The sequence below is a fragment of the Crocodylus porosus genome, unplaced genomic scaffold, assembly GCF_001723895.1.
Source record: "Crocodylus porosus isolate Cpor-Errol unplaced genomic scaffold, CroPor_comp1, whole genome shotgun sequence".
NCBI lineage: Eukaryota > Metazoa > Chordata > Crocodylia > Crocodylidae > Crocodylus > Crocodylus porosus.
Window position 1 is genome coordinate 162,493,233 of NW_017728906.1, and position 26,018 is coordinate 162,519,250.

Below are 26,018 nucleotides of genomic sequence, written 5' to 3' on the forward strand. Positions count from 1 at the left end.
CAACCCACCCACCCTGCCCCGTGCAGATCTGGGGGCATCACCCCATGCCCTCCCAGGGTGCAAGTAACGACGTCGGGAGCTGCCCCCACTTCATGAGCCGTGCCCCCCTCCTCCCACCCTGGCTGGGCAGTGCCTACCCCTGACCCCTCCCTCACCACAGTGGGCATTGATCTGCCCCCCATGCCCTTTCCCTCCCCCCTCCCATTCCGACTTACCAGCTGGAGGCAGCTCTCCTTTCTGCCAACTCTGCTCTATGTTGTACTGTGGCTGCACACAGCATGGCATTTATTGGCCAAATTATCAGCCCCATGAGGCCAATATCTGATATAGAGAATTTTCTTTATATCTGTACCGATCCACTATTGGACCGACGTATCAGTGCACCTCTACAGACAAGGGTCACTTAAGTATCCAAAATCTTGTTTTCTTGACTTACTTACAATATTCAAGATGTGAGCACGTTATGGGTGTGTATAATGGCATGATAAGGTTCTCTGCTTTGTTTTCAATTCCCTTCTTAGTGATGCCCAACATTTTGTTGGTGTTTTGCTTGCTGCTGCACATTGTGACCTGATGTTTTTAGTGAGACACCTACAGTGACTCCAAGGTCTCTTTCCTGAGTTGTAACAGCTAGTTCAGAATTCAGCATCCTGTATGTATAATTGAGTTGGGGTTATTTCTTCCCTGGTTCATTACCATGGATCCTGGATTTTTCTGTTTAAACATCCCAAATTCTCTGATTAGAAGGGAGGGGTACCCTAAATTTTCTCATTAGAGACCCCAAAATCCATGTTTTTCTGTCATTAAAATGAAATGCTACTATATATTTAGGTGTGAGTTGAACACAATGTTTTTGACTACATTGTATGTTGGTGAATACGGGTTTCCCTCTATTTAGCACTAGATGCATTCCCATGGAATGGCACATAAATTTGCATAAAACGAACCCAGTTTACAATGAAACAGATAGGGATGTGTTCCCAGGGCAGGGAGGGAGGGAAGGAGTAAAGCTGGGGCTAGGGGAGTGGTGGGGAGAGGGGCACAACGCACCCCAGTGGCTGCAAGCAGGCAGCATCTCCCATTCCTGGGGCTGTGACAGGGGCAGCACCGGGCTCTTCCTGGCTCTTGGGGTGGGTGGAAGCCCCACTCAACCCACCCCGAGCGCCAGGAGTAGCCTGCTGCTGCCGCTGGCCTAAGCCTACAGTGGCTGCCATCCCCAGCCTGCTCTCGTCCCACTGCAGCCGGCTGCCCGCCTCTGTTACAGTCCTGGGAGTGGCAGAAGCCGCCTGCTTGCAGCTGCTGGGCTGCACTGTGCCCCAAATTCCCTGGGGCTCCGCTTCCCCTGGGGTACCATGCCCCCAACTCCCCAGCATGGCAGAGCCCAGTGTCTGCAAGCAGGCAGCGTCCGCTGCTCCCAGGGCTGCAGCAGGGGCTGGCAGCTGCAGGCTCAGGGATAGTGGCTGTGGCAGACTCAGGCTGGTGGCTGCACCAGGCTCTTCCTGACACTTGGGGTGGGGTGAGCGGGGCTGCCGAGTCTGCAGCGGCCACTGGCCCCAGCCTGCTCTCGTCCAGCTGCAGGTGGCTGCCTGCCCATGCTGCAGCCCTGGGAGTGGTGGATACTGCCATCTTGCAGCCTCTGGGCTGCACCATGCTGGGGGGTTTGGGGCACGATGCCCCAGGGGAAGTGGAGCCCCAGGGGGTTTGGGGCACAGCACAGCACAGTGGCTACAAGCCGCTTGCATCGGGTGCTCCCAGAGCAGCTGCAGCAAGGGTGGGCAGCCACCTGTAGCCGGACGAGAGTAGGCTAGGGCTGGCAGCCACTGCAGACCTGAGCCAGCGGCGGCATCAGGCTCTTCAGGGGCAGGTGAATGGGGTCCAGCCCCACAGCCCTTTCCCCTCCCTTCACTCCTCCCCATCATTCACAAACTCAGACCTACCTGCTTGGGGGAGGGCAGAGCACACCTATGCCAATCACATAAGAATCGGCCTATGCCAATCGCATACTGTATATGCAAATTTACCTTGCATATAATGAATTTCAGATACAAAAGGGTAATCACATAAGAGTGAATTCGCATAAATCAAACCCTCATAAATCGAGGGAAACCTGTAGTCCCTCTTTGTTTATTGAATCCATGTGAAGTCTTGCAGGTAATAGCAAATTTTCTATCAAGTTAATGAAATGCACTAGATTAAGAATGACTTGCTTAGGAAGAATAGTTGTAGCTACTTTCAACACAACTCATTCACCAAAATTGTAAACTTGCATGTTTAGTATGTGATGATTTCTAATCCTGAAACAGCCAGTTTCACAATTCAGTTTAATGGATCTTTTTAATACAAACTGGATTTATTTTACTTGTTACCACACTGTTTTATTTTAAAAGTTGAACAGGTTGTCATCTTAATCACATTTCTACCTGAAATTCACCCTATCCTCATTAAAAGTGAAACCTCTGTTACCAGTGCTGAATGTATTTACTGGGCTTCTTGTTTTTGCTTTTCTGCATTGGTAGTGTTTGTGTGTATCTTTATTTTCTTATAGAGGATCTATTACCATATTATCTGAGTGTTTTGTATTCTTTGCAAGGTAAGAAAATGCATTCCCATTTGAACTGAGGCAAAGACAGACTAATGTCCAGATCCACAAATGGATTTAGGCACCTAAATTATATAGGTTGCCAGAGATCTTCTAGAAAGACTGTGGTGAAGCAGAGAATTGGATCCTGGTCTCCCAAGTCCCAGACTAGCACTCTCACTGTTGTCTTCTGGCAATGGATAGATTTTAATGCTGGGATGGATCATTGGATCATACAATATGACTTGTATGAGATGGACTACAGTATGAGTTTTCACGTTATTGGTAGGGAAGAATGGCACTTTTGGGGGGAATCTTGCTCTTAACTTCTTGTGTATAATACTTGCCTATTTTGCAGTGGTATTCTAGATTGTAATATTTGCTAAAAACTGTGTCATTTTCTTGAAGGAGTTACTAATCATTAAGGATGTATTCCTCTTGTACTTACTCTGTGAAAGTATGTGGTCAGATAATTAGTTATATGAAGAACAGCCAAAATATAGTGGCATGGATATATTTGAAATCTAAGAAAGCAATGCAAAACCAGAAGAAAATAATTTTTCAGTGATGTGGAACATCAATTTTTGAATGTATGCAGAGAGGAGTACACATTCAGTTGTGTGTACAAAATGTCAAAAATAATTAAAAGATATGAAAGACAAATCATTTTGCCTCCATGTAGGGTTCAGTGTTTGACTATAACTGTTACCTTTAAATCTGTTTTTATTGTTTACTACATAATGACTTGTTTTTAAATAGCTGTGTCAGTATTATAGTAAAGATACTGTACCATATTGTGAAATTGTCCAGTAATTTCTCCAACTATACTGTTGGTCTTGAAAGAGATCACAAAAAATCTTTGCCTCTTATGCTTCCTGGACCATTACAAGTATAACAACACTCCATTCTTACTGTTTATTGGCAAATATTTTTTCCTTCTCCATCTGCATTAGAAGCAGTGAAGGAAACCTCTCCTTATTTTTTTTATCTTTAAAAGAAGAGCAGTCTGTCAAAATAATATTCCCTTATGCATACTTAGCACCTATAACGTATTTAGCTTTTGTGTCACTGTTCATTAGTACAATATAAGTGTTACTTTTGTTTTTGAACTCCTAAAAGTGTTCATTCTTGATAGACAAGATACTACTAGGGGCAACTAAACAAATCAGCATGAAAATAACAAGTATATTTGAATGCTGAAATTGTTGGAGTTTAAATTCCGTGAAATTCTAGAAGAGGATATTCTCAGACTTTCAGAACTTTTTGTGGTTTCTATTCCACAGCTATGAAACAGCAGTACATTAAGGTAGCTAATATCTGAGGCTTCAGTTCATTACTGAGATTCTCATTATGTCTTGTCTTGATATGTAACTGATCTGTATTTTCTGGTGGGGTGGTGGGTTGCTGAGTGCACATTACTTTAGTGCCCCAGAGTCTATATTGGGTTACAGAAGCTTTCTGGGTGCAACTCAAGGTGCTGATCTTGAGCTATATAGGCTTAAATCGGTGGTGTCAAACTGTTCTGGCCCTAGGTCAGATGAGTGGGAAGGGACTGGTCTGTAAGCCAGACTAGACCCACAGACAGTTCCACATTCTGCATCTAAAGTGGGCACCACATATGGCACAGTCTTATTCCAGCCACTGCAGGGCTATGCTGCATCAACCTAGACAGGCAAGTGACCAATCTACTGCTGTGGAACACAAGCTGGAACCAGTGTCCTGTACAAGTACATGGGGCCATCCAGTGCACCCATAGGTGGCACCAGGGGCTAGATGATATGGTGGTGTGGGTTGTATGTTTGACACCCCTGTCTTAATGGTTGAGTCCTGTGTACCCAAGGAAACCATCTCTTCCCTTATGTTCTATCATGATCCCTAAGGTCAGCTGACAGCCACCTTCTACAAGTACCTTCTGTGCTCCAAATTTTCTTGAGAAAAATACATGGGGAAGGGTCATTCTGAGTAGTCACTCCTCAGGTCCAGAACTCAATGCCCCTTGAGAACCACCAGAACCCAAGCTTTACCATTTTTTGGAAGCAGTGTACAGTACCTTTCTATTTAGGCAGGCTTTTATCAGGTGGGGTTAAACTTTGAGGCTTTTCTGGAGAATTGTTTTAGTATGTATTTTATATAATTGTTTTTACTTCATTTTTATTGTATTCTGTTCTGATACTTTTTGGGGGGAAGGCAGCATAGAAATCAAATATATTGTCCACTTTTTAGGAGTTCCAACATTGTGACTTGGCTTGGTACTGAAGAGGCTTTTTGCTTTGGTGACACTGAAAGTTTTGTAAGCCAGGTCTTATGCACTTATATTTTACTGTGTACTGGGTTTTAACATGATCTATAACTGACCTGATGCTCGTGACAAAGTTAAAGGGTAGAATACGGCCCTTGTGTAGAAACTAAATTTTCAATAGTGAAATAATCATTCCAAACATCTGTAGAAGTGTGTGGTTATTGTATACAATCTAACACATGATTGTGCTCTCAGTTCTTTGTGATTTTTCTAGTTCTCTTTCTTTTCTGCTCTCTAAACAGTAGGGTATCCCAGAAAGCTTTGTCCCATATGCTGCTAATGCTGGTTTGTTTCTATAGCATTTGGCTACACTGTCTACTTTTGAGGCACTAAGCCAGGGGTGGACAAATACATTTCTAATATAAATTAGAAAATTAATATTAATCTGTCCTGGGCTGCCTGTCATGCAGCCCTCAATGGCTTGCCGAAACTCAGTAAGCGACCCTCTACCCAAAATAATTGCCTGTCCCTGCACTAAGCAGTAGCTAACTAGACTTCACCATAATTCGGTAATATAGACTTAAGCAGTTTAATAAGCATGGACACATACTGGTGATGCCTGGCTTCAGTGTGTATACAAAAACAATAATGTTACTTTAAACTGATATACAACAATAATGGAAGTAAATAAAACAGGCATACAAATTAGGGGTGTACCAATAAAGATTTTTTTGGCCAGTACTGATAGCTGATTTTTGGCTGATATCAGCCGTATTGGCCAATACCGATCCAATAGTCAATTTATAGGAATGCAACCGGGCAGAGTGGAGAGCAGCACCCTGCCAGTAAGTCTGTGAGGGGAAGGGGCATGGTGGGGGAAGATTGAGGCCTCCACTGTGAGTGAGGGAGTGGGGCAGGGGCAGGGGCAGGCACTGCCCAGCCAGGCTGGTGAATGTGACCCCGGAACCAGGAGTCAGACAGAGCTGCAAGCAGCTAGTCAGGGGGAGTGCAGTGGTGTGGGGAGGTGGGGTGGTTCCCTGCCTCTGTGCGCATGTGCCCCCCCCCCAGATTTGTGCATGGGATGGAGGCGAGATACCCACTGTGGGCTCGGGACCAGAGGCTGGCAGGAGCTTGGTGGGCTATAGCCACCCAAAAATTCCCTGTAGCCACCTGCCTGCCCTGCACAGCTGAGCCCACCCTGAGTCCAGTCTGGCTGAGCCCAGCCCCTGGCCCTGACCCCATAGCAGGCAGCCTCTGCCCCACACACATCCTCCCCCTCCCTCCCTCAGAGGTATGTGCAGTGGCGGGGAGCCACCCCACCCCCTTGTGCTGCCCATGGCTCTGTCCCACTCCCAGCCCCAGGGTCACATTCACTGCCCTGGCTGGGCAGCCCCTGCCCCACTCCCTTCCTCATGAGGGCCCCCATCTACTCCTCCCACATCCCTTACCTCCTCAACACCCTTTCTTCCCTGCAGACTTGCCAGTAAGACACTGCTCTCCATGCTGCCCAACTGCATTCCTGGCTATGTTTGTGCAGCTGCGCACATGCACGCAGCATTTATGTCGCATTAGTGACATTATCAGATACACCAGCCAAAAGAAGCCAGTAGCTCATGGGTTGTCAACTGGGGGTACGTGTATCCCTGGGGGTACTTGGAGCAGTCCTAGGGGATATGCACGGGCGCGTGGGAATGAGCACCTCCACCTCCCAGGACCAGGGCCGAGGCAGAGCGAGTGCAGTGGCGCCCATCCACAGGGCAGGGAAGCTCACACACAGTGGCCACATACAAGTCCAGTGAGCTTTCTTGCCCTGCAGAGGGGCTCTGCTGCCCTCACCCCAGCCGAGTGAGCTTCCCTGCCCTGCCCCTGCTCCTGGGAGGTGGCAGTGCTCCATCCCCACCCCCCATGTGCCATCATTGTCTGCCTGGCTCTTTGTCCAGCTGCGTGCTTCCCCCCCCACCACCACACACTGTAAAAAGAACTATTCAGGCAGATGTTTATTGGGGCTGCACAATGTTATTTTTGACGGTTTGGAGCCTTTATTTTGTACATAAATATAATTCTGATGGAACAGGTGTGGTATGGATTTTATTAATTATAATAAAATAATTTATTAATTTCCAGCCCCATATATTTGCTACACATAAGGCACTTTGGTTAAAAATAATGGGATAAAATAAGTCTTAATGAAAGTTAGTAAAAACATAAGGGATAAATCCGTTACAAGTTGATATCAAATTATGGGGGTGGCAGAAAGTGAAGTGTGATGGATTAGAGCAGGGTGGGCAAAATACAGCCTGCAGGCCAGATCTGGCCCAAAAGACCATTATCTCCAGCCATTGGGGCCCCTAAAAATGTAGAAAGTTAATATTTCTCTGCCCTTGGTTCCTGTCAAAAATGACAGGAACCAAGGGCAGTAGGACCCAGGGGAAGCCCAGTGGGCTCCAACAACACTGGGACCCGCCCAGCCCCACCCCACCAGCCGGAAGCCCCTGCTGGGGCTTCTGGCCTGGGAGCATGTGGCTGCCCTGCGCTGGAACCACAGGTAAGTGTGGGAGGAGAAGGGCAGGAAGGACCCCAGGCAGGGAAGGAGCGTGGGGGTGGGTGGAAGTGGCCCCTTCCCTGCCCCATGGCTGGCGCCCTATGCTGCAGCTGCTTGCAGCCTGCACGGGGCTGCCTGTGCCTTCTCCAGATAGCCCCGTGGGCTGCAAGCTGCTGCAGCAGGCAGCACCAGCCTTAGGGTGGGGGAGGGGCTGCTTTTCCCCACCCCGCGCTCAGCTTTTCCCTGGGCTCCTTCCCTGCACAAAGAAAAGCGTCTCCTTGCCCACCCCATGGCCAGTGCTCCCTGCTGCAGGCGCTCGCAGCCCATGCGGGGCTGTCTGGAGCAGGCACAAGCAGCCCCAGCCCGGCTGCGAGCGGCTGCAGTGCAGGGCATGGGGCAGGCAAGGGGCTGTTTCCTCCTGCCCCGTGCTCAGCACCACCTTGTAGCTTGGCCCCACTGCCAGGCTGGCAGCGGGGGCAGGTTACAAGGTGGTGCAGAGCACAGGGAAAAGTGGTCCCTTGCTCACCATGTGGCCAGTGCTGAGTGCTGCAGCGGTGTGGGCCTGCCTGTTGCCTGCTCCGGACAGCCCCATGTGGGCTGTGAGTGGCTGCAGCAGGGAGCACTGGCCATGGGGTAGGCGAGGGGCCGGTTTTCCCCATGCTCAGCACCAGCTTCTTCCCTGCTGTCAAGCAGGGGGTTGGGGCTGTGCGGTGCCCCCTACCTGTATCACGGGGCTGGGGGCACTGGGTGTGAGTGGGCAGGGAGTCAGTGGGAGCACGGGGCCTGCATTGGTGCCCCAGGGTCAGTGCCGGTAGGGCCCAGAGCAGGGCAGCAGATGCATAGGTTCCCAGCCGGCAGGAGCTCTATGGAGCCAGACCAGCTCCCCCCTCTCCGTGCTGATGCAACCCAGCCCAGCTCCACAGACCCCTGCCAGCCTGCGCTCTGCTCTGGGCCCCACCAGTGCTGGCCCTGGGACATTAGTCCCAAGATGGTGACCGGGGACAGGGCTCCTGTCAAGAGGCGGGGCTACCCATGCGGCTCTCCACAGCCTGCCAAAGTTGGGTAAGCAGCCCTCTGCCTGAAATAATTGCCAGTCCCTGGATTAGAGGGCTAGATCTGCAAGAGAACAGGTGAAAAGGTAAGTGTATGTCAAAGAATAGACATCAATTTGTATTTTTCTTTTTTACAAACATTTTAATTGATAACGTTTTCTTACAGACATTTTAATAAAGTGTCTTACCCTTGTTGGTTTTGTTCTTTTTGTTGCTTGTGTATAAATAATAGTGTATCGAATACTTATGAGACAAAATCTCTTACTATCAAACTATTAAGGTATGTTTTTACATGAGGGATTGATAGTATGGTAATTATTTTAATCCTAGTTCCATAAAGGAATGACTACTTTTTCTCAACAGGGAAAAGATAACATATGCTAATATTAAAACAAGGTTTTTCATTAAAGGTTTAGGAAAAGCTGGTGAGTAGGAGTCAACAGATTTCTTTTATGGCTCAGAGAGAAGTTTAAAATGTAAAAAAATCATATGCAAGACTTGTTTAAAATAAGATGAGACACTAAGGTATGAGCTAAGGATAGTTTTTAGGAAGAGTGAATATTAGATTCCAGTCCTGAACTTGCTTAGTAAGATGGTCCTGCAAGATTGTGTGGGTGCTTGTGACTGTTGTCCTTGGTCTAGTAATAAAGAAACTGCTGGGCGTTAACTTTGTGCTAGATCAGTACTGATAAAGGTGAATGAAAGCAAGCCCAATGCCTGAGGTGTTGCCAAAGACTCAAAAGAAACAAATTCTGTTCCCAACTACACCAGAAGTGCCCTTTGTGACTGTTTCTTCTGCACTCCAATTACAGAATGGGGGTAATATTTCCCAGATTTTTTGTGAGTATAAAGATGTTAAAAGAATGTGAGGTCAGAACCTATCATGATGTGGACTGTAAGGGTGAATGCATGTTTTCTGTTGTATGCAGGGAAAGCAAAACATATTAGGAAGTGGTGGAGAGAAAAGAATAGTGCTTAATTTTGTGTTGAAAATAGGCATGTAAAAGAAATTCAGGTATGATCTGAAGGTATTAAGAAACTCCAAATAAATAGTATGCCATTAGAATTTTCCAATATCATTTATTGTTTGCTTCCTAAAAAATAAGATTTGGATAATTTGTAATGGTTTTATTTTTTTCCTTTGTTTGACAGTGTTCTACTTGGTCAGAGTCGCGATGGCATTGTATTCAGCACTGATGACTATTTTAATCAGCAAGATGGATATACCTATAACGCTGGTCAGCTTGGTGATGCTCATGACTGGAACCAAAAGAGAGGTGTGAATGTATAAGAGAAATTATTTTAGATTACTCTTAGAGGTAGAAAATGCAAGTTATTGTACCACTGTTATATACAAGTATTAATCAGTTAATAGAAAATGGAGGAAGATACTTTTTATCTTTTTCTTAAACCACAAATATATGGGTTTGTGAAGTGTTCAGATTTGGGAAGACTGCAGGAAATAATTCCCTTTCTTTGTGCTTGTCCCATAAATTTGCTTCATAGATGTGTACTTCCTACTGCTTGAAGCTTCTGGGGAAAATCAGCCATAGCTGCTTACTAGTAGCGTGTTGCATGTCTCACCTTCTGAAGTTTCTTCCATTTTTTCTGACCCTGCAGTAGCTGGTGTCTGAGGTTGCCTTCTCTGCTGCTGGTCTTTTCTGAGGAAACTCCAAATGTTAATAATTTTAATTAACCTTAAATTGTCCAATTTCCAGCCAAGTGCCAGAGTTGCATTTGATTATTGGGTTTCAGTCTCAAGTTACCTACAAGCCCTTTCAAACGGGCTCACAGGCAGCCTAAGGGCAGAGACTTCCCACTGTTGCATTTGTCTCTGGCCTCCATTAGCTGTTGTCATGGTGGCAGCAGCTAATCAGGCAAGCCTGTTGCTGAGTCTCTCCTCACTGACTAGCTCTCTTGGAGACTTGGGGGATCTTAGAGCTGTTCCTTATTATCACCCACTGGCTGGAGAGCTGTCTTTGCAAACTTTAAAGGTGTTTCAGGTAGCCTGAGACTGGAGACTGGTCCCACTTGCAAGCTCCTGCCCCTGCTGCTCCCCTGTCTACATTGCTGCTGGGAAGCAACCAGGGCAAGGCTGCCTGGAAGTTTCTGCCTGGCTGCCTACCAGCGTCCCACTGGGTGGGTTGAAGCAGAGGGGGCAAAGCAGGGTATTGTGGGGGTTTCTCAGATTTGACCCCATGTTAAATTTATTTTGGAAAGATAAACTTCAACTTTATTGTGGATCTGCCATTTCTGTGGAAAACAGATAATTTTTTTAGCGTAATAACAAACATGTGGCCGGTTACTTTTTCTTGTGTTAAAACAGCTACTATGGAGGGACAAATGTAATGTCTGTTTAAGCCCTGAGAAAGAGACAGAAAGAGGTAAATCCGGGAAGAGGCATGGGGGAGGGGGGTCAGATTGAGGCCCCCACAGTGGGGAGGGAATGGGGTGAGTGGGGCCCCGGGTTGGATCATGACATGCTCTGAGTCCAGGCAGCTTGTCGAGGGGTGGAGGGGGCTCCTGCTGGGCTCTTTGCCCCACTGTCCCTGCCTCAGGAGCAGCGTAACCACATGAGCCTGCTGCTGCTGGCTCCTGGAGCTGGCTTTCAGGAAAAGAGCAGCAGGGCATAGAGCCCAGCCCTCAGTGGACAGCCTGCTTCCGCTCCGCACACAGATCCTGAGGTGCGTGTAGTGACGGGAAGCCCCCCATGTCCCTGGATGAGCTGGCCAGGCTCAGAGTATCTCACAACCTACCCTGGGGCTCCACCTGCCACTGCCCCACTCCCTCCAAACCTGTGCAGGCCTCGATCTGCACCCCCTCCCAAATGCCCCTTACCCAACTTGCCTGCTGTAGCAATCCTGTCTGCATGCAGGCTCTGTGTCTGTCTGTGTGTGCTTTCCCCCCCCAACACACACACACACACACCTGCTGCAGCCGCCTGGAGCCTGTACCCAGGCTGCCCTGTGGCCCTTTGCGCTACTCTGCGTTTGAGGGGGGATAAGCTCCATTAGCCCTGGCTTTCTGCTGCCATTGTCTGTGTGCCTGCCTGCTGCACATGCATGGGTAAAGTATCTTTTTTTCACCGAATATTTGCCAAACTACCAGGACCCATTTGCCGAGATTGGTGGTAGTTCGGTGGATAATCCATGAAAAACGATACTTTACCTGCGCACGTGCTGTGGCTTTTCAACAAGAACCCATGATTTTCTCAGGGCACTAAACATAATGTTTCAGTCGAAAAATTTCCACCCAGATTTACTTTAGAAGCAAACAGCCAATAATTACATTTCTATGTAGATGGTTGTAGGGAGTGGTGGGGTACATTTGATAAAGTGCTTTTGGCTGTAACCTTGAATAATTCTCACCCTAAGATTAGTCAAGAATAATTTATAAAATGTCTATGAAGTTAAATATTGTCTGTTGTCAATATAAAAAGACTTGAATTACTTTGGAGGCTAATTCTACAGATCTGCTTGATTTTTATCTGTTGAAATTTCAAACTCTTACAATTTTCATCAGCCTGAAAATTAAATGTAATGGTTCCATCTGATACTGCAGTCAATTAAAATGATTGGATATGACATGATATGTGTTAAGAATGCTAAGGTTGCAAAATGAAGTGCTCAAACTTAAGATTGTCTGTTCAACTCGAATTCTGTCCCTCTGTGTATATATATTATGATAGTCTTTAATTACATGGTTCCAGGATAAAACTTTAGGCCCCTTTTGAGTTCCTCTCAAACATGCTCTTCAGGCTTTGCTACTTGTATCCCTCCCTACACATTTGAGAGTGAGAAAACCACATTGGCTTACCATATTATCTAGTCTATTGTCTGTGCTGGTGTTTTTTGCCTTTGAGTCGAGCTGCTTCTCAGTTTAACCCTGTTCTGTTGCCAGAAGTTGTGGCAGCCAACAGGTGGTGGAGGAGTAGCTGCAGACAGAAGTCAGAAACCTTATACTATTCCAGAGCAGAAGAGTAGTGGGTCTCAGTGCTGTATTTTTCCAGGTAGGGAGGGAGGGATATAGTGCATATTTGGCCTCACTGTTAGTTTTCACCCCTTCCTAGCTGATGCCAATCTGGTGTCAGCCGTAAGAGGGTTAAAGACGTAGCTTTCTCTCTCTCTCTCTCTCTCTCTCTCTTTTTTTTTTTTTGTCTGAGCAGTGATGGTCAGGATTCAGCCATACAGTCAGGATTCAGTCACAATTCTGGAAAAATCTTTCCTTCCCTTCATTGTGCCTTCCCAAAACAAGGTGTATATCTTTTTGAGGATTTGTGATATGGGAGAAAATAGAGTAGTATCTAACAGTTTAAAACAATCAGGGATGCATGGGATATATCTATTCTGTAATCTTTCTCTGTAAACTTTTGTAAATTCCCCTCAATCTAGTTGTACCCTTTCTGAGTTGGGAGAAGCTGACTAATGGCTTAATTTCCTCTTTTTATGCGTCTTTATGAATGTGCATTTGAGTGAGCAAACATGAGTGAGTGTTTCCCACTGCAGGCCCCCCCCACCCCCCAGCAGCTGCTGAGAGTTCACTCAGCTCTGTTTTGATTTAAATACTTCCAGTCTGTCAGGCAAATACCAGGTAAATTTGTGTGTGGTAACTTCTTGACTCTCCCCAATAAAGAACTGTTTTTCCATGTTCCTTTTGCTTCATTCAGTGTACAGGTTGGGCAATGATCACTGAATGGGTAGGTATTACTTTTTTTTTTTAATCCATGCTCATCATTCAGTGTGGGTTGTCATTTCTTAGTTACTCCATGCTATTTTAATACTGTGGTGAAGTAGGGCATTAATAGCTTCTGCATGGGCATTTTCTGTGGCACCTGTCACCTAAGAATATGAATACTTCATGTGTGAAGCAATCTTATCATGCCCATAAAAGCAGGTGGGACTTTAATTCCCCTTTTATAGCCAGGGTTCAGAGATACTGATATATTGAGGGTTTTATTTATCAGACACATTCTCGAACGTTGTATGCCCAATTTTTGATACACAGACATTGGGTTTTTTTCCCCAGAGTATTAAACTTTCATGTAACTTTGTATGTTGAAAGTACATTTTAAACTGATTTTAGATTTGTAAGTGAGGGTTAGCACTTGGCAAATGTGATCCCAAGTATTTTAAGTTAGGCAATCAGGAAATTAAGAAGGTACAATAAGTGGCCATCTGTGAAAAATGACTTGGCTACCATCACATAGGTATATAGCAGATGCAGGGATGGACTCCAGTTAGGAAAGATGTTCTTCAAGTGCCTTAATCATAAGACAATCCTTTTTTTCCCTGCAGTCACCTGCCTTATTTGTTACATACCTTCCAACTTCTGCATTAAGTGAGAGATGCATTGATCATACTGACAATTTCACTGCACCTTCTTGATTCACCTCCAGGACAGGTCCAGTCTGTGCACTGAATGAGGTAGGGCTTATATGGAAAAAAATTACATTAACGTGCAATTAAAGACTGTATCATAATGTACAAGGGGGCTAGGTTAAGGCTGCATATGTAACTTTGAGTCTCATATTTTCTGAGTATGAGCATTTTACCTTGCAACCTGTGCATCTTTTTCTCCCCTCTGTAACTTTCTAGGTTTAAAAAAGCGAGCTGCATCCTTGCCTGTGTCCTCCTAAAATTTTATGTGGCACTCTTGATCTTTGCATGCGTCATCAACAGAATTGTGACTTTAGGGAAAGGTTTTTGTCACCTGCACTATCTGAATACCACATTTACTTGCATACCACATACACCTTTCCCCCAAAAAATCAGGTCTCCAAAATTGGGGTGCATGTTGTAAGCTGATTTTTCTTTACTGAAAGAGAAGCATGAAGATTTATTGCTGTAATTGCTGCCATTTCTCTCTGACTCAGGAAGTGATGCAATCCAGTGTTTAACCCTCTTACAGCTGCTAAGGAGTTTGCAGTAGCTATAGTCTGAGCAGTGTAGCTTGTGCTTGAAGCAGCAGTTGAACTGGCACAGGGCAAGTGGGCTGCTGAATGCAATCTCTGGTGTCTTGATGAGGCTTTTGGTTTGGAAACAATGTCCTATTTACAGGAACTTGTATAAAGAACTATTTACGATAAAGAAGTAACAGTCTTGCTGCTGAACTTGCAGGAGTTTGGGGCCTAGTCTTGTTGCTGTTATGCCACAACAGGAACTTCCTGATGCATTTCCACCTACTTTCTCCTGGGATACCATACTTGGACCAACTGGGTCATCATTTTTTCCCCATGTGTACCCCTTTCTAGTTGCACCAGTAGGCTGTTATCTTCTATTTGGGTCTAGAAATTGAGAGACTTACTTTACCCTTGGGTTTTACAGCTATATGCCAGTCAAAAATTTTAAAACTTGGGAATTTTAGGTTCAGTTCTAAATTCTAGAGTTTCGTATGTTATAGGGGTAATAAACCTTTCTTTCATGTCTCCGTCACTGCTGCCCATTACCCCACCATATCCCCATCCCTCCATCTCATGCCTCCAAAACATTCCTTGGCTCCATTCCCCTTGACTTCACTCCCTTCTGCTTGTATTCAGCACTGTTTCTGTGCTGGTGCTTTTACCTTTGAGTCAAGCAGCTGTTTCCTTGCCCATGCTGTCTAAATGCCTGCTTTGGAATACAGTGTCCAGTTCTGGCATCAGACTTCCTACAAATGATCTTCACAATTTGGAAGGGACTTGGGAAGGAGCTGCAAGAAGGATTTGAAATGTGAAAACTGCTTCTACAGTGAGAAATTAAAAACCTTAATTTATTTAATTTAGCAGGAAAGAAGTTCAGAGGGGTTGCATGATCATAATTTATAGGATCTGTATGGGGAAGAAAATCTTTTGTAATAGAGGCCTTTTCAAAATTGCAGACAAAGCGTAACACAGTAGACTGGCTGAAAACAGAAGCCAGACCAATTCAGATTTGAAAACAAAGTGCAAGTGCTTTTTATAGTGAGGATGATTAACCAGTGGAAAAAAATATGTAGGAATATGCTGGATTCTGTATAACAAGAAAATCTTTAAATCAGTATTAAACGTCTTTCTAAAAAGTGCTCAACTGAAGTTTATGGAATCAGGATAGGAGCTGTTAGATGAAATTCTTTGTCCTTCATTATTCATGTTATGCAGTCCTTTCATTCATTTTAAAGCAAGAAAAGTTGCATCTGGTAACAAAGTAAACTTCCATATTTCAAGCTCTGTCTCCAAAGCTTAGAGGTTTTTAATGCTTGTCAGTGAAACAATATTTGTAAGAATTTAATATGGGTAAAGCAACATTTCACTTTTCCTTAATCTTTGCTCCGAACTGTTATGCAGTAGTATGTTTTAAAAAAAATCGCTCTGAGGGGGACACATAGCATGAAAAATAGTGGCCTGAAATAGTCAGGTTTTGGCAAATTTTTCAAAAACAGACAGAAAGATCCTAGACTCTAGACTGAAAAATATAAGGCAGTTTTAAGTACAGATATCACTGCCAGTGTCACCCTAAAATTGAATGTGCCTTATCTAAATTGTGCCAGGTATTACAGTATTACTTAAGTAATATTCTACAGAAGTTGTATTAGTGTTTAAAAATTATAGATTTCATAGACATCTGGGCTGGAAGGGACCCCGGAGGATCATCAAGTCTAGCCCCCTGCCCCAGGGGCAGGAAGTCAGTAGGGATCATAAGATCCCAGCAAGATAAGCATCCAAATGTGTTTTGAAGGTATTCAAAGTGAGTGCTTGAACCGCCTCAGGTGGCAGTCTGTTCCAAATCTTCAGGGCCCGGACAGTGAAGAAGTTCTTTCTTATGTCCAGCCTGAACCGGTCACAGTAGAGTTTGACCATTTGATCTTCTCATCACTTGGGGGACTCTGGTAAACAGTCATTCCCCCAAATCCTGATGAGCACCCCTGATAAACTTATAGTTGGCCATCAGATCACCCCTGAGCCTGCGCTTTTCCAGGCTGAATAGCCCCATTGCTCTCAGCCTCTCATCATAAGGTCTGTTTTCCTGACCTCTGATCATGCTCTCCTCTGCACCCTCTCAAGCTTCTCCACATCCTTTTTGAATTGCAGAGCCCAAAACTGGATGCAGTACTCCAGCTGCGGCTTCACCAAGGCCGAGTACAGCAGGCGAATGACGTCCTGGGATCTGCTTGAGAAGCATCTATAGATGCAAGCCAGTGTTTTGCTCACTTTACTAGCTGCAGCATCACACTGAAGGCTCACGTTCATACTGTGGTCAACCATGACCCCCGAGTCCCTTTTATCTGTAGTGCTAACCAGCGTAGCATTACCAAGGCTATAATCATGGTGCAGGTTTTTCCTCCCAAGGTGGAGAACTTGCATTTTTCGGTGTTGAACACCATCAGGTTCTCATCCGCCCATTTCATGAGTCTGTCCAGATCTACCTGGATCACCCTCCTATCCTCAGGTGTGGATGCTTTACCCCAGAGTTTGGTGTCTTTGGCAAACTTGGCCAGTCCGCTTCTGACACCAATGTCCACATCATTGATGAAGATGTTAAACAGTATAGGCCCTAGGACAGAGCCCTGAGGGACCCCACTGGTCACAGCACACCAAGACAATTGACTCCCGTCGATCACCACCCTCTGGGTCCTACCACGGAGCCAGTTCCCCAGCCAGCGGATCGTGGTGACGTCGAGGCCGCAGTTAGCCAGTTTAGCCAAGAGGTGATCGTGCGATACCAGATCAAAAGCTTTTTTAAAGTCAAGGTATATGACATCTATCTCTTCTCCCTTGTCCAGGTGATAAGTCACCTGGTCATATAAGGAAATGAGATTGGTCAAGCAAGACCTACCCGCAACAAACCCATGCTGGATATCCCTCAGGATATTGCCTTCAGCTAGTCTGTTAATGATGGTCTCCTTGATAATCTTTTCCAAGACCTTCCACAGGATCGAGGTCAGGCTGATGGGCCTGTAGTTTGCCGGATCTACTTTCCTGCCTTTCTTGAAGATAGGCACAACATTGGCCCTCTTCCAGTCATCAGGCACTTTACCAGAGCGCCAAGAGCTCTCAATGATCCGTGCCAGGAGCTGAGCTATGACGCTTGCCAGCTCCCTGAATACCCTTGAGTGTAACCCATCAGGGCTGGTTGTCTTGAAGGTATCCAGCCTGTCGAGGTGTTCCTTCATGAGGTCAGCTTCGATGGAGGGCAAGGAATCTCCCTCACCCGGGCCTCCCTGACCCATAGTGGGCAGGGCCGTCCCGTGGGGCTGATGAAAAACTGATGCAAAGTACCCATTTAGCAAATTCGCTTTTTCCTGGGTGTCAGTTGTTATTATATGGTTAGTAACTGTAGAAGCACTGAAACATTGTTTTGCTTCTGCCTCTTGGTTCTGCAACTCTTAAGTCAGATTTCTTACCAAGAACTAAAAGGGAAATGCGTGTTTTGGGAGAACAAATAATAAATAAATACATACTGCCCAGCCCAACAGTTTGAAAGTGTGCATGCATGTGTGTGCATTTATGTATATGGTCACAATGTGTATAATATGAAAAATATCGTTATGTATTTTTAGAAATAGTTTGTTTCTGTTTGCTCAGAAATATTGATTGTCATAGGGAGCTTTTTGAATTTGTTCTGCATGTAATGCTTATTTTTAGATGTGGAATGTTAGCAGCTCTAAAAAAGAAGAATTTTGAACACTGTATAGGTTTCATAAAGGTATTTTTTTGTGTTCTCTGTTGAAACCAATAGTGTTTCATATAGTGTGGCTCCAAAGTTGTCCTTCTAGGAACTGTTTGAAAAGGTAAATATATAGAAGCTGTATGGCCAATATCCTTCCTGTCTACATGCTGAAGACTAATCCCTCTTTGATATATTGGAAGCAAGAGGATGACCGTTACTGATGTGTACCCATATTTGAACACCCTTATTAAGTAAATTACTGTTTGTTTACTTATCTTGAAGCAAAGTCTCAGTTCTTGTTCAGATGGACTCTAACGAAATAAAAATCCATATTTGAGTTGGAGTGATGTAGCTGTGATGGTCCAGGAAATACGTGAAAGGCAAGGATTTTTGTGGGTGATAACATTTATTGGACTGACTGCATGGTTGGGACCTCCTTCGGGTTTGTGGAGTGTACAGCCTTCAAGAGCTTGTCTAAGTCTATCCCAACCATGCAATTGGTCTGATAAAAGACACCACCCACAAAAGCCCTTCTCAATCCAGATTGGATCAGTTCATCATAGAAAGGCTAATAAAATATCTTCTAGAACAAATAGCTTATTTTCATCCTTTTACTTGATTTAAAGTATTAATTCTGTATTTAATTTATTATCCTATTGTAGCAAGACAAGCAATGGAACAGGGAAGATCTCCAATTATAATAGACAATACTAATACTCAAGCCTGGGAAATGAAGCCGTATGTAGAAATGGTAAATATAAATATCCTAAATTATTTTTTTCTTAAAATGATTTTCTTTGCAGTCTTACCTTCTGAAATGATAAATGTGACTACTTTGTCTAGATAGGTTTTTCTTATTAACACTCCTTTGGAATGGCAACTTTTTGGCATGGTCATTAACGGGGGTGGTAATAGTTCAGTTAGGATAATATGATTGCATATGTTTAGGCCAGGATGAATTGTAGGCTTGCTTTGTGGGGCGTGAACTACATTTCAGCATGCTAGCACTACGTTATACTTACTAATAACCAAGCTTTTACTATTATTATTTTTCTATGCATTTTTCTGTATTGTTTTGCATTGCACGGTTTGGTAAAGTTACACTTTTCATGCGTGTTTCTTTGCTTGTTGTAGGCTCTAGAAAAAGGCTACATAGTAGAATTCCGCGAGCCAGATACATGGTGGAAGTTTGACCCTGAGGAATTAGAAAAGTAAGACGCATGTTATAATAGCTATCATAGTTACTTTCTTTACTTTTTATTAAAAATTAGTTGAACATTGTTTCAAGATCTCCTCAGCCCATAAATGTAATGTGTGTATTGCTAATAAGTACTTTTATTTACATTTATTTAAACATATTGTTAATTTAACCATTGACACATGAATAAACAGAATTGTTACCATCCAGTTGCAACTGAGGTCAGTAGTGAAATTTCCATGGACATAAGTAGAAAACTGATTGGATTCATAGGAGCCACTTTATGCAATGGATAATTAAGTTAACCTATGGAAGTCCAAACATTGTGGAAGCTATAAGCTCAAAAGTTACAAAAAAGATAATGTTATATAGACAACAACATCAAAAGTTAAAACAGACAGTACAAAACATTGTCAATGACTCATGCATAAAGATATAATTTTATTGCTAATCAGTAGGGGGTTAGAAAGAAAATTCCTGTATGCAGTGGCTGTTTTGCAGTATGATTTTTTTTTTAAGTTTCTTCTCCTTCCTCCCCAGTCCAAAAGCATCCATTTCTGGTGGATACAAGATGCTGGGTTAGATAGACTATTGATCTGATCTGTTATGATGTCCATATCACTGCTCAATTTTCTTATTAATTTCTTCTGTTTGTTATCCAGTTTAACTGCTTTTGAGTCTGTGGAGCTTTGCTTATGCCAAGCAAACCTGGCAGAAGTCAGTGACAAATGGAAGGTGGGAAAGGAACAGTAGAAAAAAATAATTTCCTGACAATAAGGAATCATTCTGAAGCTGATAACAAAGTACTTGAGTTGATCTATGCTCAGAAGGGACAGTGGCACTCTATAGTACAAAAGTAGTTTTACATTGGTATAACTTATTGTTTTGCCCAAATCAAAATAAAACTGGATTCTAATCTATATTTGGAAGTAATCTGAGAATTACCATAGATCACCTAATTTAAATTCAACTGAATGACCAAATATGTAATTAAAATGTAGTTTAAAAGGGCAATTTAAAATAAGAGTGACCACTTTATTGTAATGCTGTAGTAAAACAAAAATATGTATATTGTTGGGTCTCTGATCAGTTCAGCTCCTACTGAACAGAGGCACTCAACACTCAAGTTACAGTTCATTGGTGAAAATACAGATCTCTCCAGAAAATGGTGACCTTCCTTCAGAGTTGATATTGAATCAAACTCCCAAATGTTAGAGACACTGATGTGTGAGATTTACCATCTTTCCAGCTAGTAAAGTAGTTAGCATATGAAGGTATAAATTATACTTTTGTGCCAGAGATATTTATTTTTGTAGACTGTATAAAAGATAAATGGCAGTTTACCACTGCTGGTGTCAAGTTTTGAAATCATATGTGTGCAGGTGGCTGTTAATATATATGGAATCAATGCATCATCAGTGCCTGTGGTCTTGCCCACTCCACAGCCAGCATCCACCTGTGGGGATCACTTCTTCTCCACATGTCTTTCTCAATGCAAAGGAGTTGCAGCTGCATTTATCACTGGACATTGTCCTTCTCTTTTCCAGTTTATATCAATGAAGCATTAAAACAGGAATCTTTAAATTTTCTGTGATGGGAGATGAGTTAAGGCAGCGGCGGGCAATTATTTCAAGCGGAGGGCCACTTAATGAGTTTTGGCAAGCTGTCGAGGGCCACATGGGTAGCCCTGCCTTTTGACATGTGCCTCACCCCTTGGTCACCATCTTGCCCCTAGCCCCTGACCTTTGCCACCAGAAGTCCCTCCTTTTGCCCCCAAAAATACTCCTTTCAGCAAGGGGTTTTGCCATCTTGGAACCAGAAAAATACCAAATTATATTCTAAAAAGTGAACATCTAAAACATTCATTGATTTGATTTCAAACAATATTTTTGCCCTGGCTTATATGTGTTTGTGTTGTGTACATAGAGGTAATTGCACAATACCTTAAAATGAAGTCTTATGTTTGTATATTGTGAGGGGTTGGTATAGGTTTGTGGGGGGCTGTGTGGGTATGTGGGTGAGGGAGCATATGGGTGTGTGTAGATATGTGGGGTATGGGTGCGTATGGGGTTTGTGGGGAGGGTGGCTGGGGTATGTGACGGGGTGTGGGGGTCTGCATGCATAGCAGTGCAGGGGCAGAGTGTGGATGGATGTGTATGGTGGGGTGTACATGTGGACCTCGCCCTACAAACACACATATACATGTACGCTCTGCCCCTGCCTGCTCACGCTTGCTCTCCTCTCCCTACACACACACATACCACCTGTCCTTCCTGGTCGGGGCACACAGCCAGAAGCCACATGCTGCTGGACCAGGGTGTGGGCAGGAACCAGGGAAATGGCCTGGGGTGGGGCAGGGCTGGGTTCCTGCCTCCTACTGACGGCTCACCATGGGTCTTGCTGCCCCTTGTTCCTGTCCTCTTTTGCAGGCAGCCTGGAGCAGATAAATATTTTCTAAATTTTTTAGGGGTCCTGCGGGCTGGATAGAATGGTCTGATGGGCTGGATTTGGCCTATGGGCCATATTTTGCCTGCCCCTGAGTTAAGGTGCCAGAGAACTTGTCTGCACAAGACACTGACTACACAGTGGCGTGTCACAAAGCAAACAGTGCTAATACACTATTGCACAGTATTATTAGGCTACTGCACTGTAGCACCACTAAAAAGGTGTGTTGCCGCTACTGTATAGTAACTCCAGTTGCTGTGCATTAATTTAGTACTGTTATACAAGTACTAAATTTAATGCACAGTAACCATTGCGCATTAATGAACGTGTAGATGTGCCCTGAGAGTCTATGGATTATGAGTGCAAGGTTGACTGAAAAGAAGCAACATTTTCACTTGATGTCTGCCTATATTGTTCATATTTGAAGCAGACTGTAGACAGCTTAGAAATGTACAGCAAAGGTGGAATTAACCCTTGAAGTGATGTGGGAAAAAGTGAAAGGTTGCAGAACAGTGAAGACCCCTGTGTTCCAGTTGGGATAAGGAAACATAACAAATTAACCATGTGCCTCTTCAGCTAGTGAAGTTCAGTATCTCATTTGAAGCCAAAGGTTCAGTTGAAACTGAAAGGTTTTCAGTATCTTATTTGAAGCCAAAGGTATCAGGTACCTACCTCACTGGTACCTGATATGCCTTCTGGCAAAAGAGTCAGTGCTCTTTGCAAGAAAGCTCTCAAACAGTTATAACAGCTCTGTTTGTGCCAGAAGAAAGGCTTTTCTCTCAGGAAAAATGGAACAGGAGTATGTGGTTACAGGAAGCCTGTTCCAGAATATCATTTATCTTATGGTTAGAAATATTTATCTGGTAGTTATTTTCAGTTTGTTAATGGCTATTTTTTATGCCTTATGTTTTACACGAATCTTATTCTAAAGCTTAAATAGCAGTTCTACTTTCCTGGTGCTTATTCCCCCAGTATATTTGAAGAGCAGTGATTCCCTTTCAGCTTTCCTTTTACAGAGTTAAATAAGTCAAGCTGTTTTTAGGCGCCTCCCGTAAAATAGGCTTTTCCCATTCCTTGTTCATCCTAGCAGTTCTTCTCTGCAGCTGTTGCTGTTCGAGTCCACCTTTTCTTGAAGATTCTAATCCAGATGAGTTCTTGCAAGTGCCTTGTACAGTTTTTGCAGTTTTCATGGCAATACCATTTGGTAGCTCACAATCCTTCTGTAGTTGACTAATACACTAAAGACTTTTTCCTAGGTGCTTCCTATAGCTCCAGTTCTTATTAGTCTTAAAGTGCATGATTATACTTTTGAGTTTTATTTGATTTAAATTACTTCATTTAGTGTGATATCCCAGTCCTCCTTTGTGTTGGCATTGTACTCTAATTTTGAGATGCAATAACAATGAATCAGTAGATTTGTTAGCACACTTATATTGTGCCTTAAATGAAAATATATGTTTCATTGCATCTCTCATTTAAAATAATTCTCAGTTACTTACAAGTACACAAAATTTATTATTTTTTCTGTCAACTAATTCATCTTATACTGTATCTACTTAGATATAAGATGAATTTTCCTGCCCCAATCAGTATGGGAGCAAAAGCTCCTCGTCTTTCATTTGCACACAAGGAAATGTCATTAAATACATTGTCTATCATTAAACTGCTGCCAAAAGCAGCATGTGCTATGCAATGAAAAACAGCTATGAAGTTGATTAAATGCACCGGACACTGAGCATGGCTATAAAACTCATGGCCTGTATTTCCCCCATACATGCCAATAGGGAAACTACAACAAGGATAGCTTAGTACAGCCCCTCTGACTCGGATATGGTAATGCCCATTGAGCTCAGTCCCCCTCAGCACCAACTCTTTATTCAAGGCCTGGTGAGCCAATACATTTAGACTGCCACAGCTAAGCTGTGACTTTTTTCCCCATTTTCAATTATTCCTGTTTCTTTGCCAGCCTTAAGTGTCTGGGAAACATCACCAACCAGTGCCTCAAACAGTTCACCCAAAGTCCCTCTGTCACCCCCTCTCTCAGCCTATCACATACGTTTAGTGTGGTCCTACCCTTCATGAGGTGGAGTTGGACCAGTTTGAACCTTCTCTTACACATTTTTGGAGGCTCTGAGGAGGATTGTGACGAGAACACCTGGTTCCAGTCACGAGTTGGGGGCTAATTAGCACATGGATCTTTTGCGGGGAGATATCTGGGACACACGTACTGAGCAGTGCTGAGCTGTGGGATCACCATGGCTTGAAATGCTGTTGATTCTGCTAGGGACCAGCCAAATGAACTATATGATAAATGATGGCTTTGGACTAATATCATGCATGGTTTGTACTATGTATAAGTAGGTACAAAAGTTCTGTTTAAAACTGTGTTTATAGAGTACCTGTGCTAAAATTTGCAGGAGTTTCACAAAATTTAAAATGCATCAAGTCTGGTTTAATTAAGTTACTACAGACATGTTTATTTCAGAGGCAGTGTTTTCATATTTGCTTCTCACTTCCATGTGCTCAGGGAGAGCAGGATCTGACAGTCAGGAGGTGGGAAAGATGTTGCAGGGGCAGAGGGCAAGGGGGCCACCTGACCTCCCCCTCCATCCCCCAAGATTTATTTTCCCTTCTGTAGCAGTAGGACGGTGACAAATTCAAGGCAAACCTCTAATAAATATATTCTATACCTGGAAAACGATAAAAAAAAAATGTATAACATTTTCCAAATATAGAATGTACTTCTTATGGGGGTTGTCTTATATTCAGGGTCATCTTACATTCTCATAAATGCAGTAATTATTTTTAGCTCTGTGAAATTGGTCCTTTAAAGCACCAAGCAGATATATGTTACTGGTTTGGCCTTTACTTTGTTTGCATATAACAGATCTGATGAGATGATGATCCTTGTACCTAAACTGCCACTAATTTTTGTGGCACTAAAGCAGTGCCTGTATTTATTAACCTGAGGTGTAATGTACATTAGTCCTGCGTTCAATATAGTATTTTTTAGTCAGGAAATTGTCATCCAATGAGGATGCATTATGTTGTTGTATTATGCTCTGCCCTTGGACAAAATAGATAAATAAATTACTAATTTTATTTTCTCAGTTACTTGGCCTTATTGCTCGTAATGCTCTTCTTTACTAGTCACTTTTTTATGTTTTCTTCTGAGGACTGGGATAGAAAATACATCATCCCTAACTAATCACTAAGAATGGGTAGTTAAAAATAACCTTGAACAAATTACATCCCTGATTTCCTATTGGCAGTCACATACTATTTCCTTTTGCTCAGAAGTGGTGCTGCTTAATACGGAGTTGTCCTTATCTGTTATATTTCAGTATTGTTGTCTTTCCAGGTACTGTGCCTTTTTTTTTTTTTTTTTTTTGCTATTTCTGATAGTCTCTGAAAATACAAAATTTTCAGGAAAAGAAACCATTGGATTGAGATGACAATTATATCATAGAAGTTAAGGGCTGGAAGGGACCTCAAAAGATAATTGAGTCTAACCGCCCCCCTGCTCTGGGCAGGAATACTGCTGAGATCAAATTATCCGAGCAAGGTGTGTTTCCAGTCTCTTGAAGACTTCCAAGGTTGGGGACTGTACCACCTCCTTGGGAAGCCTAGTCCAGATTCTTGTCACCCTTACCATAAAAAAATTCTTACTTAAGTCTAACCTGAAACCATCCCCTAAGAGTTTATGGCCATTGGGTGACCTGTTGAGGTGTGATAAGTAGAGAAATAAGTTTGACTGGAAAATGGTTTCTGAATGCTTTTTAGGGTAAAAGTGAAATTTAAAACTTATCTGCATCGTTTTGTTTTCAAGTTTGTATTTGGGTACAGTGTTATGCCTCACCTTAATTGACCTTAATTTTTTACTATTAAAATTAAAATTTTGCCATTGACTCCAGTGACCTTAGGATCAAGACTATTGTGTTGATGATCCTCCATAATCAGGTAAAGGTCATATCTACAATACAACTATTTGAGTTGCACATTTGGAATGCTGTCCTGGCAAATTTCTCTTAGTGGGGATACAATTTATATAAGTAATTTTGCCCTGATTTACCTAAACATGTTGCTAAAGTAGTGTAGATATGGCTTTGGAAGTGCTTTGTAATATAAAACCAAACAGAATCTTAGACTTGCTGTTATTCTTCATTTGGGCTCCGTTTGATTTGATATCACCATCGATAAGCCTATTATTATGCCTTGTACTCTTAAATACTGAACAACAAAAACATCAGAGTGCTGCATAATTGGCCAAAGCCCAAATTCAATTATGGTTTCTCTCTCCCCATGGTTAGAGAAGTCTGTGGCTTGAGTGCACAGAATACA

At 43.4% G+C, this 26,018-nt stretch overlaps 1 protein-coding gene across 3 annotated transcripts in view; it reads left to right on the plus strand.

The window, feature by feature from the left end:
- The window catches only part of N4BP2L2 (NEDD4 binding protein 2 like 2), an 80,964-nt gene that overhangs the window by 5,418 nt on the left and 49,528 nt on the right, over window positions 1–26,018 (plus strand). For 2 of the 3 annotated variants that reach the window (XM_019530091.1, XM_019530092.1), the window contains exons 3-5: window positions 9,564–9,688; window positions 18,697–18,785; window positions 19,169–19,245. The exons of the other annotated variant lie outside the window; for it this stretch is intronic. In XM_019530091.1, the coding sequence (XP_019385636.1) occupies window positions 9,564–9,688; window positions 18,697–18,785; window positions 19,169–19,245 (291 nt within the window). The remainder of the gene's footprint in view (window positions 1–9,563; window positions 9,689–18,696; window positions 18,786–19,168; window positions 19,246–26,018) is intronic. 3 annotated transcript variants of the gene reach the window in all.